Below are 21,030 nucleotides of genomic sequence, written 5' to 3'. Positions count from 1 at the left end.
ACAGCCACCTGGAGTGGCCTGACCATACCCTCCACGCCTACAGACCCTGCACGACCCTTACCATCTTGGTCCACCGCTCTTCCACGATATCCCTGGGGTCAGATATGCAGAGGGGCACTGCAGCCAGATACCACGAATACAGTACAGACAGCAGCAGCCAAAGAGTAGCAAGAGGAAGAGGCCTAGGGACTTCCCTGGTGGTCCAGGGATTAAGACTATGCGCTCCCAACGCAGGGGGCCCAGGTTCGATCCCTGGTCAGGGAACTAGATCCTGCCTGCCGCGACTAAAAGATTCCGCACAGGGCACCGAAGATCCCACATTCCGCAACTAAGACCCGAAGCAGCCAAGTAAATAAATAAATACTAAAAAAATTTTTTTTTAATTAAAAAAAAGAGTAAGAGACCTAGCATGCTCAGAAGAGTCGTTTAGCACGATGTGGACAAATTTTGGAGCCAAACGCTTACTGGGTCAATGGAGAGGGAGTCAATAGCAGCAGTGCCCTGTCCAGTTATAAGGAAGGTAAGGCCACCCCTGGTTTTCACAAACCCAGAGCCACCTCCATGGGGAGGGGTGGGCCCTGGCTCTACAAGAAACATTCTGGTGGCCTAGCCAGGAGTCAGCGGTCACAGTACAGGTCTGCCACCCCATGCTATGTTGAGTGCCATTAGGGGTGGACCCATCGGGTTTTTCCAAACAAAACAGTTAATCCCACTAGTTGGACTTGGGTGTCCAAAAGCCCAACTATACCATTCCACATAGCATAGCCCAGGGGGGCTCATGGCAGTCAGTTGTAAAGTAACATTTACCAATGGGGGTCCTTCTGACATATTAGCATATGGGACCAAAAGATGGTGAGTCTTTTCTCCCCATTGTCAGTAGCGCCGACATAGTCACATTAGCCCGGTCGATTTTTCATGGAAGTCCAGAGGAGGACGACAACAGCACCTCACTGTACACCCAGCGATTCGACTCATTTCGCAGTGAGGCCAGTGTCGCTGCTCAGCCCTCAAATAGATTTCCTCCCTCAGGCTATGGACAAAATGTAAGACATCTAACAGGGACGACACAGGGGAGATTGTGACAATTAAGCAAAATACAAGCAGTGACCACATTCAGAGATAATACCACACCTGCCTGTGGTGTTTGTCCTAGTCTGCAATATAGTTCAGAAAACTCAACTTTTCAATAATATAAGAACGTGTCTAAAATCAGGTATTCGATGGCCACCTAGTTTCACCTTGGATGTCTGAACCACAGCTACTCCATTTTGACTTTCAAACATATTCCCTTCCTCAATGGCCAAAGCAGACACACAGTGCATGTCTGAAAGGCCACAAATCAGGCTGCTCTGGTCAGTAAAATTTAAGTTAAACCATATATAAACCAGAATGACTTCCCCATACCTCAACACGCACAGACTTTTCCAGCATTTCGCCTTTCGATTGAAAATCTTCCAACAGAAAGCACTGTTGATAAAATATTTGTCCTGCAATGCGGGTGTGCTGGCTCCTACCCCAGGTTCAGATCATGTCCCTCGGTGCTAGGCCTCCTTTATATTCGCCTAGTCATTCACGTTGGGGGAAAGCTAGTCAGATCTCATGAACAGGCTCTGAGGTATGTTAATGGGGAGACACTTTATAGGCTGTACATTTTATCACTTATATCCACTGTCACACAAGCACTGTACATGGGCTTTTAGCAGCAGACTGAAGCAAGTAGTGTCACACTTCACGAGTAGTTATACTCTGTGACAATTTCACGAATTTTCTTTCCATCCAGAACACCAGGGCAAAAGTATGGTTAGCACAGTAACTTTCATAAATACAGACCTCAATTAACAGAACTAGAATTTAACATCCACTGAAACATAATCTAGTTCTCTCTAAAATTACCCTCATCTCCAAACACAGCCAATCAAAACTAATTTGTTTGCAAAATAAGTCTGGTCAATAGATCACATAGGCTCCTCCAAACTGCCTGAGGGGGAAGTCCTCAGGAGTCTCAGACTGAATTCCCAAAAGGCCTCTCAAGGCCAGCAAGGCCATGCCAAAGGCCTGCTACCAGGCTCTGCCTTGGTGGACTTTTCTCTTCTAGAAGTCCCCAAAATATCAAGATTCCTGCACATGCCAGGAGACAGTCTTTTCCATTCCCCTGATACGGCTGCTCAGAACACAAGAGTCCCCAGTTTCTGGAGGGACCCGGCAGAGAGAAAAAGGAAAATGCTTCAATCCTACCCACAGGTGTAGTGTACCAAATTGCTATAATTCATAACCAACTTGAGGGGAAGGGCTTCCCTATATCTGGAAAACACAGATCAAAACCAGTAACATTCGAGGCAAAACCCATAAAAATTAAAACTATTTTCACCAGTTCACTCAGTAACCAATCCTTCCGTTAACTTTTATGAAGCCATCAGGTCTTCCATTAGGATTCTTTAAGTTCTTACCCAGTTCAGCAGTATAATCTGAAACTTATCAGAGACCCGTTATTGTCAAAAGATCCTTCCTATGAACCTTCTTAAAGATGAAGCACTTTTGCAAAAGCATCAGGGTACAAAAATAACTACCTATAAATGACGAATGACTTTAAAAGGCACGGTTAAACACCTGATCACAATGTAACTGATAAAGAAACTTGGTTACAAGAATTATGACTGATTATAACCTTAAGCCTTGAAAACCTTAATGTCTGGCAAAAACCAAAAAGCAAGTAATTGTGCATTTCCTGATTGGAAAACTCAACGCTTTAGGCTACCTCTCTTAAGCAGGCAAAGGCAGGTAAACCGAGACCCGCTCAGCAATTAATGTTCTAATATTTTATCCTATTTGAAATGACCCAGATAGTCAATGAATTCTCTTCATTTAACTTAGTGTAGTTTCAAGTTACCAAAATCTGGAGAGACAGTTTTAGATAGACATTCCCCAAACATAATTATTTCTATAGAGTTTACCTAAAAGCTCTTTTTTTTCTCCTTTACTCTTAGAGATCACAGAAGATTAAAGTTCCCGAGAGCCCAGGCAGACCATTTACATCTCAAAGACACAAGAGAAATACCAATTCCTTCTAGAAAGCTGGCATAACCAATTACAGAAGGCTCACTTTGATACAATAGCAGAGCCATTGGAGGGCACTGTTCTCCAGATCTCTCGGCAGCCGCCACTCAGCAAGGACGGCCACCACAGGACGCCACATACTAGTGGACAGCCACCCTGCGATCTCCCCGTAACTTTCGGGGTCACCCTTGGAACTTTTGGGCCCCACATGTTAGTGGACAGCCACTCCAGGATTACCCGCAACTCTCCGTTCCCCGTCCTGTATTTCCCGACATCTCGGCGCTCACGGGAGTTTCCTCGGTCTCTTGGCTGCTCGCTCTGCCCTGTTGGGCTGCATCCCACAGGCCTAGAAGGCCTGTGCTTGCCCAGCTTTGAGACGGAAGAAAGAGCCCGGAGTCAGCAACAGAGACATCAATGGTTTAACAGATGGGGGAGCTTACCTGTCCGAAGCAAGGTCCTGGAGCGACACCCCAGCGTGTGTAGCGGACGGCAGGCAGGACGTGGCGGCAGTCTTCACTCCCCGGTGGAAGGGGAGATTACCAGTTGTAGGAAAACTGACATCTGGTGGGCTCATTAGTTACCAGGGAAACCGGCAGAGGGGCACGCCCCTCCCCGCCCCTTTGATAAGAACAATCACCAGCTGCAGCCCGGGGCAAGTAGTAGGAAAGTCAGTCATGTGCCGAGGGTAGAGGTGAAGCAGGCACTGGTCGGGCAAGGGAGGTACAGAGAGCAAGAGAACAGCCATCTTGAGTGGCCTGACCATAGAATCTTTATTTATCTACGGAGTGATCCCTGGGGACTTTGTTGATGGAGGTTTGGCATTAGTTCATTACTAGAAAAAGGAAACCTTAATATAAAGCCTTCCCTAGTTAGCTCCCTGTTCTGTAAGCAGAGTGAGTTTTGACTAAGATAAGAAAGAACCCTTATAGGCTGGGGGGAGAAGGAAGACAAGATTTTCTTCTTGTATGTTTTGTTACATTTAAACTTAATGGCATTAGTGACCACCTGAGCTTACTCAGTTTTGTTTAGATACCGAAGGCAGTTGTGGACTTCATGTCTTTCAGAGGCCAACCATGTAGTACTTGCATGAGGTGGGACCATGTCCTGGACACCAAGGGTTCAGTCCCATGCATCCTCTCTTTCTCATTGATTCTGTGGTAGTCAGTCTGCAAAGATGGCTTCCAAGACCCATGCCTTCTGAAATTCATGCCTTTGTATGGTCCCCTCCCACAATCAATCCCAATGAATCTGACTTGACTCAGTTTAACCAACAGAATGTGGTGAGAGTCATGCTGACCCTGAAGAAGGTCTAGTTGCCTTCACTTTTGCACTTTTGGGAAACTGGAGCTGCCATGTAAGCAGTCTAGTACCCAGCTGGAGAGACCACATGACGAGACCTTGGGGGAGGGACCAAGTGGAGAGTAGAGGCAGAGAACTACTTGAGGAAGGAGAGAAAGCAGGCCATTGTAGCATTTCAGTTTACCCTCCATATGTCTCCATTTCCATTGGTAATATGACACAACTGCATGAGAGTTCCTAAAGGAGCCCAGCAGTAGAACAGCACAGCTGATCCTACTCAATTCACATGAGAGATAATAAAAAGTTTATTGTTTCAAATCACTGGCTTTTGGGGTGGTTTGTTACATAGCAATAGGGAACTAAATCAATGCACTTCTCTCAGGCCTCTTTCCCCATGTCTCTCCTTCCCACCTCTTTCCTTGCACATCATGGTGAGTGAGAGGCGAGAGACTATTGCATTGGTTCTTGCCCCAGTATGTGGGCAGTACACATTTAACCTTCTGCTGCCCACACCCGCACCCCCAAGAACCACATAGACTCTAATTAGCCAGTTAGATATAGCACATCAAGTCCATAAGCTGAGAGTATGTTTTTGGTTTGGTTTTTCTTATAGCTGATTTGGTGACATACTTAGAGATTTGAGAATAAATGCTCTTAAATACAACCTGTTGAAGTCCTTCAATCAGTGATAAACTACAACTCAAAGATATTTTGGACAATAAAAAAGATGGAATGAAAAGTTACTACAATATATTTTCATTTTACATTAAGACAACCCAAATTTTAAAATGTAATCTCCAACCTGATTTCAGTAATACTAGCTACCCTTTATCTATCACCTACTAGGTACTATGCCTTCTGTATATTACTTGTAACCTGCATTCACAAGGACCCAGCCACATGGCCTTCCTCTTCTTCCTCCAACACACCAAGCTTATTCCTGCCTCAATGTCTTTGCATTAGTCTGCCCTTCGGATTAATGCCAAGTCTTTTCCTGGTTGTCCCCTTCTCTTGATTCTAGGTTCAGCCATAATTTTATCTCTTCCAAGTAGCCTTTCATAGCCACTCTGTAAATTAACCTCTTCAGGTAGTCACTTCCTGTCACATCCCCCTTGTTTATATTGTCATTGCATGTATCACTGTCTGAAATTTTCTCATTGATTCGGGAACTTGCCTTGTGTGTCACCTTCAAACAGAGAGTAAAACCTGTGAGTCAACAATACCGTCTCTGATTCTTTATTATGTCCCCAGCAACCAGAACAATGCTTGACACTAATAAGTAAATGAAGCAAGGAAGGAAGGAACTTTTACAACTCACCTTCAGAGAAGGTATTATTGTCCACTTGTATTTCTCATGTGGAATTCAGGGGTAAAAGAGGTCACCTACCATGCTCAAGGTCTCTCAACTTAAAGTAAATGACTTGTCTGCTCTTCAGCCTGTCCTGCTGTCCCCTCCAGGGCTTCCATGCGGTTAGGTTAGCAGATAAACAATTCTGTCAAGCAGGATCTTAAAGGCGGTCTAGAAAAGACCAAAACAGATGACCTGAGCAGAGCAAACAGCTGCTCTCCTCTGCCAGAACCTGAGAACAAGCCCTAGGAACACTTCTCTGGTGTTTTTTCCCATACAGTTTAAGAGGTAAATGAGCGCTTTAAAGTTTAATTAAATTATTAAACATCATCAGCTCAAATCAATAGGTCTTAATGGTGTAATGAGCTTACTTAACCAAAAATAACATGTGACCAAAAGTTGAAAAATAAGGTTGTTTTCTGAGACTGATTGTAGACAAAGTGCTTAAGGCGATCAGCTGCCCAAAGCAGATATTGACAAATGGACGGCTGAGGAGTTTTGTTAACACTCATATTCCAGGCAGCGAGAACAAGGCGCGGCTATATCATCATACTTAAAGCCGTATGATTTAACAGGAGGGTGAGAGGCATCTGGGAGTCCAGAAGAAGGAAACGTCAGTAGTCAGAATTTGTCTGTCTTTCTAGTTCTGTGTAAGGTAGAAAATGCCCAGAACAGAGACTTTGCATAACAGCTGTACTCAGTGGTGGAGATAGATTTATCACGACAACTGACATTAATTTCTTTCTACTAAGTTTCCTCTTTATGATTCCACATATTGCAAACACATTTTAGTTATGATGTGACTTTCCTACAAGATGGCAAGAACATTCTGTCCACTATTAGTAACTGGCATTTGCATTGAAGACAGTGTCTTAAAGGCCTGATTAGCATGAGTCTGAACAAGAGAGAATGATCATTCATAGGTCTGTTAACAGATCTTGGCTTAGACAACTCAAGATCATACTCTCAGACCCTTAACCATGAAGGCATACTTAAGTGCTATCCCAGTGGTCCTACCCCGAGCTGACTCACTGAATATGTTGACACTATCACAGAAAAATTGAATTCTATAACGACAATACAGAACTGGGGTTGTATCTACATGACAACCCACCAGCAGAGGAGCAGAGATGCTTGGAACATTAGAGGAAGAAAAAGAAAAAAAAAAAAAAAAAAAAAAACACTTATGCCCTCTCTGTGTGTGGGGGGCTGGGCAGTTAAAGGAAATTTTTGTCTCCCCCTTTTTTTTTTTTTTAAAGACAGAGATTATAGAGATGGAACAAAGAGGAGGACTCTCTGTTGTTAATTTTGCCAAATTCTTAGATGAATCATAAGAACAAAAGGAGGATGTGTTAATACATTTCAGTCAGTAGGACAATTGTTGGGGGGATAAGTAAGACATTGAGTCAACTTCTATAGGTTAATGTTTCATCGTTAGTTTTATTAATTTAAATACTCTTTTTCTTTTCCAAATAAATGCCCGTAATACTTTTTTGAGCAACTGCATCCACCCACTTTTGATTTTGGCATTTCCCCTGGGTGTGACCTAATACAGTAATAACTGCACAGTTTTACACAGATGCTCAAAATATAGAATAACTGTGCATCATTAAGAAGTAGCAATACTTGCCATGGGTGTAGGAATGTCTGTGATAAACCAGAAATTAGGTTTTCATTTTAATGCCCTTGGCCTCTTGAAAAAAAAAATTTACAAAATTAAAAAAAAGATTCTGTATTAGTCCAGCACTTTTTCCACACCCCACAGTGCTGTAGGTATGATACCTCATGTCTAAAAAATGTGATTCTTTTTCTGGTTTTCTTGTCACAAGTCTTTTCCCCAGCAAAGAAGGCTTATTTTCAGTTTCCACATTTTTTTCTTGATTGAAAGTTTATAGAACCTTCTTAAAACCACTTACTGGATAATACTTATAAAAGCATGTATGAAAATCCACACATCTTATCTGGGGCTATTGTCTTCTTAAATGATCAAGCCTCTCGTTTTAATCTTCAAGAGATATTTTTAGCCTTGTAGATACTCCTTGGTCTCCAAATCAGCTCACAATTACATTTATAGATTTCGAAGCAGGGTATTTAACTAAATACAGGTACATTATAAGGATATAAATTTTTTTTTCGGAGACTGAAAGTTTATATATATATATATATATATATATATATATATATATATATATATATATATACCAGCACACCATTTTTGTAAATATGTTCTTTCTAATAAACCTTGTAACATTTTTAGCCCAGGACATACATTCCCTAATAGCCAGGTACACATAGAACCTTTTATTAATTCAAGAACTTTCTTTATATATTAGCTTTCATGTCATAAATATGTAATAAGAAGTATGAGGTGCTATTAAACTGTCTTATTGTTCTTAATTTTAGAAAATAAATATAACTTTAAACTGAAGCATGAAGAATAAAAATTTTCCTAAAATCAAAATATTTTTTATATTTTTCTTATAATGGATATATGTTCATGCATCGAATGGCCAACCACATTTATACAATTATTTTTAGCATTATACTCACAAAAACGGACCTTGCTATTTTTTTCAAAATCTACTGGCATTGAGTAAAAAAAGTTTGCATACGCAACTTATTCACATTGCTTTATTTTTGTTGTTCTTGTTGTTCGTATTGTTCAGTTCACAAAAAAAAGGTACTTCAAGTCATCATATCCTCCCATTTAACCAGTGAAAGAGTAATCTTGAAAGAAAACATTTTACAAACTAGACACATACCCTGTTTATTTTCTCTGTAAAATGCACTCCATAAAGCAAGTCCATTTTTTAAACCTTTGCCGATATTATACAAAAATATTATTACGCAAGTAATAAATTTATCTTTAAACATCCAACTTTTTTGAAATTTAAAGCACACACCAAAAGTTATTAGTGTTAATTTTTAGTCTAAACATAGAACACCTTGTGCTTATACAAACTGCTGTTATCATGTGCTCGTATACTCTTTACATAGATCTGGCAAATATACTCTGCCATTATGCATTCAATTATGTAAAAAAACTATAATCAGTGCAGAACTTGCCTATTTTTAAACAATGTTCTTTAACCATCCTCATCTATATTTGTTATTTATATAATTCCTTCTTGGAAAAAAATTTAAGGCAAGTGCAATCAAAATTACAAAATCACTATCTCTATTGCTAACATATGCAGCATTCATAGTTAGTGAGTGATCTCCTTCCCTCTTAAAAATGAAAGTACAAAATGCTAAGTATGTTATGCTTGCTACAGTCGATTACGTAGTCTTACCTATTAAGCCGTAGTGAAAATCTTTAGAGAGATCAACACAAAAGTATACTTCTTTAAAGATATCAACACAAATGCTACACCAGCAGGAATCTGCTATCCCCTTCCTGTAATTTCTCGTTGCATGTCCAGTTTTCTCATGAAAATACACAGCAAGTTATTCAGATGCCCATTTTGAAGATGACTATGACTACAAGGTCACCTGGTGGCACAGAATACTTAAGGTGCAGTACTCCTAAGATTGTCGGTTGTAAATTCACTTAATTCTATTGTGTTTCTATTTCACTTCAGTGATGGCATGGATTCTGTAAAGTAAGAGAAAACTAAAAAAAACAAAAAAAATCTTATCAGTAACTGTATCTCTAAAGTTAGGCTTTGCTGAGGACATGTTATTTGCTATGGACATAATTTAAATGAAATCTGAAAAAATAAGATATTTCACAACCCTGGAAAAATAAAATCAACTAAAATAGGAAACTCATGGTAATAACCTTGGTGCTGTCATCGGCTTTTCTTATGATAGTTGCTGAGTGCAATGCCTCCCCCTTTTTATATAAATAAATAACTCAGGGCTACCACGTAATGGAAAAAGTAGGGAACGGAAACAGTCACAGAATTTTTATGGGGAAACAAGAATAAGCTGGCTCTCTCCTTTAAGATAAAATGCATGTTCTTAAAGTGAGTTGAACAGAAACTTGGGTATTTATTTTTAGCCTGTGCCGAAAGGATTCACTGGTAATTTCCTGATGGAGTGCATTATCTTGGGAATTCATATAACTGTTTATTTAACGTGGTACATATATTGATTAAGGTTATTTAAATGTAATGCTAGTGTGTGTTTTCGATTAGAGTACACACGCCTTACACATGCACGCACGCATGTAGACTAATTTAGCACACTAAATACTTCATGTTGTCAAAGTTGACTGTTTCGAACTGCTGTTGTCCAGAATGTGTTCTGAAAATAAACCCAGCTCAACTGGTATATTGTCTCTTTCAGTTTAGTATAGAAATAAAAAAGGCTTTAATGCACTCAATAAAATTCTACTGTTCAATATTATTTTTTGGATGTTCTAGTGTTATAAAACTCTAGATGGTAAGCGGGCCTACAGTGGCTGTGGAAGTCACTAGCATATGTGTGGGAAAACTTAAACCAATTCTCTAGAAGAAACTCTTTGATGTGGCTAATCCACAAAGCATGTATAAGAATATTTTCTCTTAACTAACAGAAGCCTTGTCCTTGAAATTTGCACTTATGATGAGTGACGTGATTAGTTTATGAGAATCAGACATCAAATAGGACATTTCTTCTTAAGAAACAGAAGCTAGCAACCTCATCACTGGTACTCATTCCTGGCATAACAAGGAACATAAAGGTCAACATTAGCCTAGTAAGACAAATCTATGTGGCTGGAAATATATTGTCAGAATAAGTGATTGAGGTATGAAATAAAGAACCAACTGGTTTGTCACTGTTGTGTAGGTTGTCATTTTTCTGAAATAATGAGAGATGATGCATTTAATGTATCATCCCACATACATAGGATTAACTAAATTTTTGGCGCTGGATGAATATAGTCTTGGACTTTACGTCATTCACTAGATACGGTTCCCCAAATTACATGATCATAAACATTTCCTGGAATTCCATTGCTTTGGAGGGTGAGCCAGTAATCTATGCTTTTAACAAATGCTACAAGCGATTCTTATGCTAAAGGACATTTGGAAAAGTCTTCATTAGAGTTCATCTTTGAATGAATTCATTGTTAATGTGAGGAAAAATAATTGTTAATTAAGTCCAAAAAATTTAGTACATTTTATACTGATGTATTTATTTTCACAACCAATATCTTCGGTATCCCTGTGTAATTTTGTCATTTTTCTTCCTTAACAGGAATGGAAGTAACAATAGATCTGTAGTCTCTTAGAAGGAAGGTGTGTTTTTAATTAACACTTAACTATTAGCTTTATTTGCTTCTTCTACGATGGTACAATTACTTTTTTGAAGTCATATATTTCATGACAAAGTTGGTTTTCTTGACTAGTTCTTTCTTTGCCCTTCTTTTCGAGAAATTCTCAAATAAAATGTTGTTGTCTATATAGTTCAGCTCTTTTCAGGACTTCTTCATTGTGAGTTCTGGTGGACAAACTGGGAAGAATTATTAAAAAAGGAAGACCCAGTTTATGGTGACATTCATCTGCTGCAAACTTTAATTTTGTATTCCAAAGAGTAACAGCAGTAGTAATGACAGAAACAATAAATCCTACACGTGTGTTGCTCAAAGAGGCCAGGGATGGGGGGATGGGGGGACGGGGGTCCTTGGGCCACCACATTAGAGTTACCTGTGGAGCTTATTAAATACATAGATTCTGGACCCCACTCCAGTATTATTGGCGTTCAATCTGAATTTCCATTTTTAACAAACTTTCCAGGCAACTGTTCTGGAGTCTAAAATTTGAGACCCATCTGTTTTGCTCCTATAGTTTTCAACTCTGCTTGTCTTATAGAATAACCTGGAGGGTTTATTAAATAAACCAACCAACTGACTAACTAACAATAGGGACAAACTTCAGACTAGTATCATCTGAAATCTGTGGGACTTTAGGAGTTTTTAAACGTTTCCAGGCGATTCTAAGCGCACCTAGGTCTTAGAATTATTACTAGTAGGCCCATTAGAAGGATGCTATGAAAGAACTATCTCACTCCTCACCAAACCTTCACAGCACAGTATCAAACATGCCAAAATCATAATTTCTATTCATACATTATAATATTTAGCAATGAATTTCCCATTTTATTGAGGAAAAGCATGCTGAGACCACTGAAAAAAAGGATTTTCATTCAGAGCCCAGTTTTCCTTTCAAGTTCATAGCTGTGTAAACAGTTTTTTATTGCCAAGGACAATAGAAGAACTGAGACATTTCATTGCTTAATTTAAACCAGCTATTCATTTTCATAATTTTATAGTTCTGTTCGTCATATACATAGGCTTTTGGCATGTTCTGCTCTCTGATTTTTCGGATATTCTCCTTTTATTGGTTTTGTTTCCCAGAAGGTAGAAATTGGACTGCCTTAGCAGTTTTTCCATAATCCAGTCATTTGTGAACCATCTTGATGACTTTTGCCATTTATCACCTCTCCTAGACTCTTATTTACCTATGTTTTTGTTTAAAGCATTTAGTATATATTATTCTACCAGAAATAGTATCCACAAGGTCAAGTTTGATCTACTACTTCTTTTTTTTAAATTCTAACACATTTTAAATCAAATACATAAATATTCAAATAAAAACTTCCCTCTGTGTACCATCTCAAATCAACATAACACTGGAATAAAAATCCCTAATTTGGGCAAACAATTGACTAAATTATTCATCAACTTCAGATATTCTCGATCCTTCAGAACTTCACCCACCCTCCACCACCCCCACCCCCACCCCTGCCGCCACATCAGTATCACTGGGCATTAAACATTGATTGAAAATGTAAGCTTAATCAAGCAATTTGTTTGCATTACTCTTACAGGCCATACATACATGTTAAAAATCCCACAGCAGCGATTAGTTTACTACTATTTTAATTCTCTGAATATTCGCCTCCTTCTATGTTTCTGTTTTTCCAGTAAATGTAGATCTGATATCAATTAGGAATCTTCTAGAAATAAGTAAGATGTTCCTCGACTATCAGTCTTTTAACCAGCTGTTAATAATATGAGTGTAATTGAAAGTTCCTGAGAATTTATGTGTGTGTGTGAGGCGCACACATAGTCCCAAATATTCTTCAACTATAGAGTTCTTTCTTGATATTTTTAATAATATGTCAGGTCCTATGAGTCACAGCTTAAAATACAATATAGAAATTATACACTGAGTCATAATCCACATAACATTTTACTTTTTCAGTAGAAGTTATTTTTTCACACTGAAAAATCCTTCTGAGGTAGAAATGACTTTGTGAAATTTTAAATATATTAATTACTTTGAAATCCAATCTGAAATAACCTTACAGTTTTTAAAAAAATATTACTTTCCATTTTTCATAATGATTTATCTCTGCTTTATCTTTAGTAAGTGTTTCTTAAAAGGCTTTCCTAAGACATGAATTTTGCCTAACCAGCCCATTTGTTCTAAAAGGTTTATGGTTGTTCACTTGTTACACTTGTGATAGAAAGATTTACCACTATTCCCCTCCCCCCAAATAAATAAATAATATTAATATTATTGAAATGAAAAGTAAAGCCAAAAACATTTCCCTTTAGGAATAACTGTGCACTACAACTGGGTGGAAACAGAGTTAAAAATCATAAAGTGATTAAAGATTTTGGTCACTTTATAATATTACCTGAGGGAACTTTATTTTAAGGTCCTTATGTGAGTAGTACCTTAAAAAGAAAGGAATAAAATACCTGGGGAGCAAGAAGTAAGGAAAAGAAACAGCAAAGAGGATTCACGTGTTATCATTCCTTTCATTTCTGTTCCTGAAATAATTTTATGAAATAGATGAAGGGAAAATGCAGAATTTAACCTTGAAAAGATCATTAACGTGATAATAACTTTTAAGTGACTGAGTTTGTGATTCAAATTTCTCACAAATCCAGTAGAGGGATTGTAAGTGGACTTGACTTTTTAACACTGTTTTTCTTTTTGTTCAGCCAATTGGCCATTTCTTAAGTCCCCTTCTCCATAATCATAATAGAAAATCAAGTCTAAGAATTATAAGCTTATACAGACATAAACAGAGAGGGAAAGAAAAGTATAACAAGAGTTGTCAAATTAACGAAGGTACTTACAGAGGTTCCAACAACACATTATTAATTTATTTTCATCGATGACCAGGTAGAAACCAGAAGAAACATTTGTAGCTTAATAAATAATTTAATTTCTTGAATTTCTATGTAACATATAAATTTATTTTTACAGGATATATAGAGAGCATACTCATAGAGAGCAACAGACTTATGAAACGACTGTAAAACACAAATTATAATTCAAGTTTAAAATTTCTCATTTTTACACTTGTATTTGTCTATTTTCCTATTGCTAGTGAAAGCAAAACCAAATATATAATTGTAAGTATTCCAAGAAAAAAAGGAGTGCCTCCATCACCTACACGAGTTACATACATTCTAGACTGTACAAAATCAAAGAGGGTAGGCAAAACTAAAGGGAAACACTAGGGAAAATGCACTTTTTACTGACTGTTGAACATATCTGAGAGTGTCTGAGTTTAAAATTTGACTTGAACACCAGCAGAGGAAAATGACTAAACTCATTTTCCTATTTGGGTTCTCTCAAACTCTGAACATGTAGAAGTTTTTACAATTCAATAGCAGATTATATGAACATATCTCCACTACTTTGGTCGAAAGAACACACTAAGGATTCTAGCTACCAGGAGCATATGTTGCAAGGAATATGGACAACTGTCCACATATCCTAACAGAAAGATGTCTTCATCCCAGTTGAGAATTAACCTAAAACACTCATATCTGATCTCCCCAAATTTAGTCTCTCATTGACTAGCAAGGATAGATCCGAATTACTTTGCCACATGTTCATGCACTATGTAATATGTAGTTTTACATTAAATTTTTTTTTAATGACCAGCATGCCCTTTGAAATTTAAGGTTATCTGGACTATGAAGACTGAAATTTACACAACATTAATATTACATTTAAGAGTCTCAAGTTCATGTGCAGTTCTTCCGTTTCTATTCATTTAGTAGTGGAGGGAATACAGTGTAATGACTTGCCTTTGTTAGAAAGAGAATTCCTTTCGGGCTGTAGACCCTGGGGGATGCATCAATGAAGGTAGTGAATGGTAGAAAAAACAATAGTGTCTTATTTACTTTAATGAACGATTCAGAAACATGAGTTTGTCAGTGGACTCAGAGACTAATTAGAGGAACATTTACTAAAGGGAAAAAGGAAAGTTTTCTTTTTATGTATCTTATGTGTATATAATGGAGAGATGTTTTGTGTTCTGAGCCTGGAAGGAAGAAATGATACTTGATGGAAAATTAGAGCTGAGTTCCTCCTTTTTAGTCTGGGCATTTTCTATACATGTGACTGAAGTTTGACGATGATAAAACACATAAGATTAGGATTAGGATTAAGTCATCATCATCATCCTTCTCTTTACTCAAATTTAGTCAGGTCTTATAGCTCCCTGTGACAGTACCTTAATTAACAGAGCACAAACTTTCATCTTGCTGCCCATAATGAGTAAAAAGTAAAACTTTAAATAACCACCACCTAACTTCAGCTCATTCTCAAAATTCTTCATATTACCCTAAAGTTATATCATAAATCCTGAAACTGGCATAAGCACAGTTGCTGAAAACCAAGTATATAACCAATTCTAAATCTTGGCATAAGAAAACTGGGTCCCTTTGGAAAAACACGTCAAATGGCTGTTTCTTCTACTCCTGCACTAAATTAATTCTTCTTAGTTTCGTTGTAGTAGAATGATTAAATCAACCCATAAAAACGTTTAAAGAAACAAGGCGTCATGCCACATTGCATGATTTCACATTCCCCCACCCCCAAGTATCTTTTGAGTAAATTAAGAAATGAATAAACTATCAACTCTTACTTATTTGGGCATGAATTACTTGTCATCAATCAAAGTTTTTCCTCACTGTAAACCAATCCTCCCACAAAGCTGGGTCATGCTGGAAGAGGAATTGCCTCTGTTTGTTAAAAGAACAACAGTCATCCCCTGAATTTTCATGAATAAAGGTAAGGAATAGTAGCCACAACAGTGCCTACAAGACATGTGGTTTATCTGAATGCCAGTTTCTGAGAATACGCTCTAAATTGAAACGACGACAGTTTTAGGTGATGGGTATCTTTGAGACTAACATCCCAGAAATCACAGTTTTGTACACATTCACAATTCTGTCTGGAATTTCAAGTGCTTCGTTATTTCCTTTAATCCTTTTTACAGATTCAAGGTGTCCTTAAACCCAAGTTTAAGGTCTGTTGTTAAGGATAATGCAAATTTAACTGTTGGTTACTTTCTTTGTTCAGAACAATAAAGTGGGAAGGGTTAGTGATAAGGCAAGGAATAGCTAGCTCTGCTTCCATTGACAGGCTGCTCCTTTTAGGGAACTCAGCTGCATTATCATGTCTCTGTAATGACTGTATATGTTGTTTAAAAAATTCTTCAGCAATAGGGAATATGTAGGTAGGATTTCTAATCCATTTAATAATATTTCACCTATTTTAATCAACTATAACAATAGTGGGAATAATGACCAAGCAAGTTGAGATGAGGAACAATAAGGGATTTTCCACTTCTGTGTCTATGTATTCTCTTAGTTCCATTCAGTCATTTTACTTGCACAGTATCAATGGTCTCCTCTGAATTTGAATAAGCTTTCTTCTGGGACTAATGATATAAACTTAAACTAAATTCAAATAAGAAATTAAGCACAAGATAAAAAAATACTTCTTAGAAAAAGGAGAACTAGGGCATCATTCCAGAATCTGAAGATAATTCACCAATGTATGAATTAATGTTTTCCTAGAAATGGTGATCTAAATTTACATAGATGGTATCTGTCAAAAGTTAATGACTATTCTAGGATAAATAAAACTTACTTGGAGTTTAGGGTCGGCTCTCAGTTATTATTTGTTCTTGTCATAAAATGCTAAATAATATTGAAATAAGGAAAAAAGCAGTATTTAGGTATTTAAGTCAATAGGGTTCAAACACATATACTATGAAGAAAGTAATAAATGCAAAATGGTTGACTGAACAATCAGGGGTTCATCTATAGAACTATAGTAGGTTCAGGTGTCTGAACTCATCGTGTGTTAGATTTATTTCATAAAATTGATCTTAACTTAAATCAGCTGGCTGCATGAGATACAAATTTCTTCTCTGCCCATAGACGACCTATGGAATGGATTACAAATTAAATAATCAAAGATTTGAGCACCAGTATAAAGGGTAGGACGCTCATAGGCAGCAAGTAGAGGTTACATTAAAGAACCAGGTGGACTTACGAATCCATAACATGTCACACTGGAGTCTGAGCAGCGAATGATGACAAACAGGCAATACCAAACAACACACACGTCCAAGTCCAGACGCTGATTATCTCCCTCTGCTTGGCTAACATATTCACACTTTCAACTGTGTTTTTACAGCTAGAATATTCTTATCCCCCACAGTCCCCACCGAAAAAAAGAGAAGGATGAAACCTAAGCACTAGGGAAAATACATTTTTTTCTCTCTTTATTGTGAATTCTAACATAACTTTTGTTAAACATAGAGCACGTAAACACATGACAGTTTCCTTCATTTGTTTTCACATGGAGCTGATAGAGGAATACTTGGGAGGAATGTTTCTAAAGCCATAGATAGCTTCTTCTTCCATTTATTTTCTAAAAATATGACAAAGCATTAGAGGAAAAAAAAACGTTTTTTAAGTTGTGAGAATATCAAATATTACCCATCAATCCCTGAATCATGCTATTCAAAGTTCTTAAATCTACACTAAAAATAGAACAAAAAATGTACTCCCAATGCAGCTAAATTAACACCTATGGATGCCTAAAATATGACTGTGGTCTGAATACTTCCTCTACATTTATTCCACACTTTCATCGTGCACTTAAAAAAAAAACTAAAAAGAAAACCAAAGAAATAAACCAGGCCATTGCCATGTTTACAGTTTTCTGAGCACTGGGGGAATCTGGAATCCAGTCCAAGGAGGTTGACTGCCACCAGTCCCTGACAGGTGTCCATAGTACAAAGTAAACAATGGCCTTCTTGGATTCTGAAAATAACCCAATGTGCAAAGCTGACCTTAAAGTTTATGTGTCCTTGCAGCTTCAGTTCTGGTTTGTGAAAATGTGACACAGGTCCAAGGGGAGCACGGGAAGAAAGAACAGATTGTAGAGAAGGACCGAGGCGAGTTGTCAGGGAAATAAGCATTTTTTTAGCTAATAAAAATCAATGCACATCCTAAAGGTCCTTTACCTTGTCACACAAATATGAGACGTTTGCATTGTTACAAAATTCTTATACTCATCTCTCATACATCTGCAATTCAGTTTTACCCTCCCCAGTGAACTCTACTGAAGTTTACATTTTTGTGTGTGTGGCCAACTCATACCTTAGTATTGTGACCAAAAGTGTAGAATTGTTTTCTCATTATATGGCGGTAGGAATAAACCAAACATACAATACTCACTACACGAGCCCACAGACAATGGCTGGAATGGAAGTTCCTATAATGAATCACTAAAGTAATGCATGAGTTCTATTATCAGTGTTTTCACCACACTGATTTTTTTTTAAAACTAAAAGTTACTTAGGTAATATTTCCCTTTAGCAATTCTGCCCTCTGCAAGTTCCTTTATGATTAATGTTTCATCATTTTCAACATGACTATGTATTAGCTGCTATGTCATTCAAACATAAAACTAAATGGTAAGAGATGAATTTCCTGGGAGCATCAGCTTTCTGTTTCTGACAGATAGAATTATACAGTTAAAGTAAAACTAATTCTTTATACAGTAAAAATTAATTATTTTAAATACCTTCTCACCTAATTTAAAAACTATTTTGTGTAAATAATGTTTATTTCGAAAATACTGATTTCTGTTGGTATTCATATGTTTGACCTCCTGAGTGCTTATATAAACACTTTGATATTAATAAGTGTTGCTTATGTTCACAAACTGAAACCAAACACTTGATTCTGAATATAGCACTGAAAATTAAATACAGTAAATTAACATTTAAATACAAAGGGACCCCATAATAAGTTTCACAGATTTGCACTGACTCTTTAGAAAATAACATTTTCTATAATACAAGGTGACAAAACATATTTGATGACACATCCTGCCCTTCCCTTTGGTTTGGAAGCCTTCAATGTAAATTTCACTTTGACTTGTGTTGATTCACCCTTTTGAGTTAACTTGCCAGGCATTTGCACATAATCTCATTTGCAGAAAATTATAGAGGGAAAAGAGGAAGTAGAATAGTAAACAAAAACAGCCACAAACACATTCATGCCTTTCCAGGAAGTGATCAAATATAGGGCTTGATTTTTTTGTTTTTTTTGTCTTTTTGCTTTTTTTTGTTTTTGTTTCTTTTGTTGTGTGTTTTTATATATATATATGTATATATATATATATTTATATAAGGGTACATCAACTCATTTAAAAAACGGAAACAGCACACTCTCCCCCATTTTCTGCCCTTGATCTTCTCTTCTTAGCACTCTGTAGTGGTCACTGTCAAGTGACTAGCACACTTTTGGGTCTGGAGTGTATTCTGACGAGCAGTGAATTAAATGTTAAGACAGTTAGACCCTCCCCAACCCCTTCTCAGAGTTTACACATCATGCCACCATTAGAAGGGTAGAGGTGGGGAATGAGGTGGGACAAGAAAGATATTCAGGGCTCTGATTGGCGCGGCCCTCCTATGAACAAGTGTTCTTCTCATCTTTTTTTTTTTTTTTTTTTTTTCCCAAATGGCAATGCTGGCATTCGTTGCACTGCTTTCTGAAGGCCCACATGGCCCTGCTGATCCTAGGAAGAACCCAAGAGAGGATCCGGCGCTCCTTGTCCCATCGGATAGATTTGTCCAAGCACCCCAAGGAAATGTTAAAAGCAAAACAAAAATCAAGGAAAGGAAATAAAAACCCATTCTAAAACTAAACTAATGAAGCAAAAAAGGGTTTTCTATCTATACATAAGTCTCTTCTTTAAAAAAAGGTAAATTTACAAATTCCAATGACATATAAAACAAAGTCAAAAAATGTAATGGTAAGAGACATGGTAAAACAGGAAGACACTGATGCTACAAAGAAATTGCAAAAAACATATGTACAAGACCCTGTTTTTCCTCGTGTTCTAGAGATTGTAATGCATGTTTTTAACAGCAGCAGTCGAGGATTTAGTTCCAGGCACTGGACTGCAGACTCCACTCAGACTCCCAGGGACGGGGTGTCCCTTGCTTTTCTGTCACCATATCACACTGGATATACTGGTCTCCCTTGGCAACAGCGGCAGGATGGCACTGTTTGTGTGGGCCTCGTCTGGATTCTGCTCCCTGCTCGATTTTGTCTGTGGCCGCTGACCGTTGATGAGTGTCATAGGGATGTTACAATAGGTATGCTGATTTCCCATGGGGGTAAGAGGCAGGGTGCCGGTAGGAGGTACGTCGTATTCATAGCTTCGGTAGTAGTGTTTCTGACGCATTTGTGAATGGTAAGTGTTGTGAAAGGTGGATCGGAGATCTGGATGGGCAGTGGCTAGAGCTGTGGAGGTGGCCGCAGCCATGGAAATGGCTGAGACAGTCTGCAGCTCCCCGAAAGGCCCCTGCTCACTAACATCTAAAGCCTGCTCGTGCGTAACGGGTTCTATCCTCTTAAAAGGCATTTCATATTGTAAACGTTTCCAGAACTTAGAGTTCAGCTTGTTGCATTTTGGTCCATGCCATTTAATAACGGTCAGGAGCTTGATGGTGTGCTTGAGGGCCTCCACCTCCTGGTAGTTCATAACTCCTCGTAGCTCACTGCATTCAATTAGTATCACTTTAATTTCTCCAGTCACAAGCATGTTTCGAAGTCTGGTCTCCAGCTCAAAGATGCTCCAGCCCCTTCTGACTACGTAATTTGGGGTCATGACAATAATCAGCCGCTTGCTTTGATCTACACACCTTGCCACATCTTCAATATATGCTACAACAGAGAAGAGGGTTTATCAGAATAAGTAAATTGAACATTGGGTCCAGAAAGCCCCAGTAAATTCTCTTTCACACATTAAATGAGAATTGCTGGTTCTTTTTGCTAGGTAAACCCTTGAGAAGATGAAAATAGCCAATGATCACTTTGAACAGAGTATGGGACTTTTCTTCTCTCAAAGATAGAAATGTTTTCCCAGGTACAAATCTCTCATTTGGTTTCTTTAAATGTCAAGGCTTATAACATGAGACGCTTTATAGAATAATAGAAGTAGCTTCCTCAGGGGTATCAACACTTATTTTTCATTTGAACACATAATGCCATTTCT

At 37.8% G+C, this 21,030-nt stretch overlaps 1 protein-coding gene across 1 annotated transcript in view; it reads right to left on the bottom strand.

The window, feature by feature from the left end:
- Positions 1-19,104: 19,104 nt before the first annotated feature.
- The window catches only part of IL1RAPL1 (interleukin 1 receptor accessory protein like 1), a 1,361,040-nt gene continuing 1,359,114 nt past the window's right edge, over positions 19,105-21,030 (bottom strand). Inside the window, exon 12 of the mRNA XM_032620953.1 lies at positions 19,105-20,699. Coding sequence (XP_032476844.1) covers positions 19,981-20,699 — 719 coding nt within the window. The 3' untranslated portion in view covers positions 19,105-19,980. The remainder of the gene's footprint in view (positions 20,700-21,030) is intronic.

This window comes from Phocoena sinus, chromosome X (assembly GCF_008692025.1).
Source record: "Phocoena sinus isolate mPhoSin1 chromosome X, mPhoSin1.pri, whole genome shotgun sequence".
Lineage (NCBI taxonomy): Eukaryota > Metazoa > Chordata > Mammalia > Artiodactyla > Phocoenidae > Phocoena > Phocoena sinus.
Note: the sequence above shows the minus strand (reverse complement) of the source record. Positions and strands in the feature narration are given on the sequence as shown.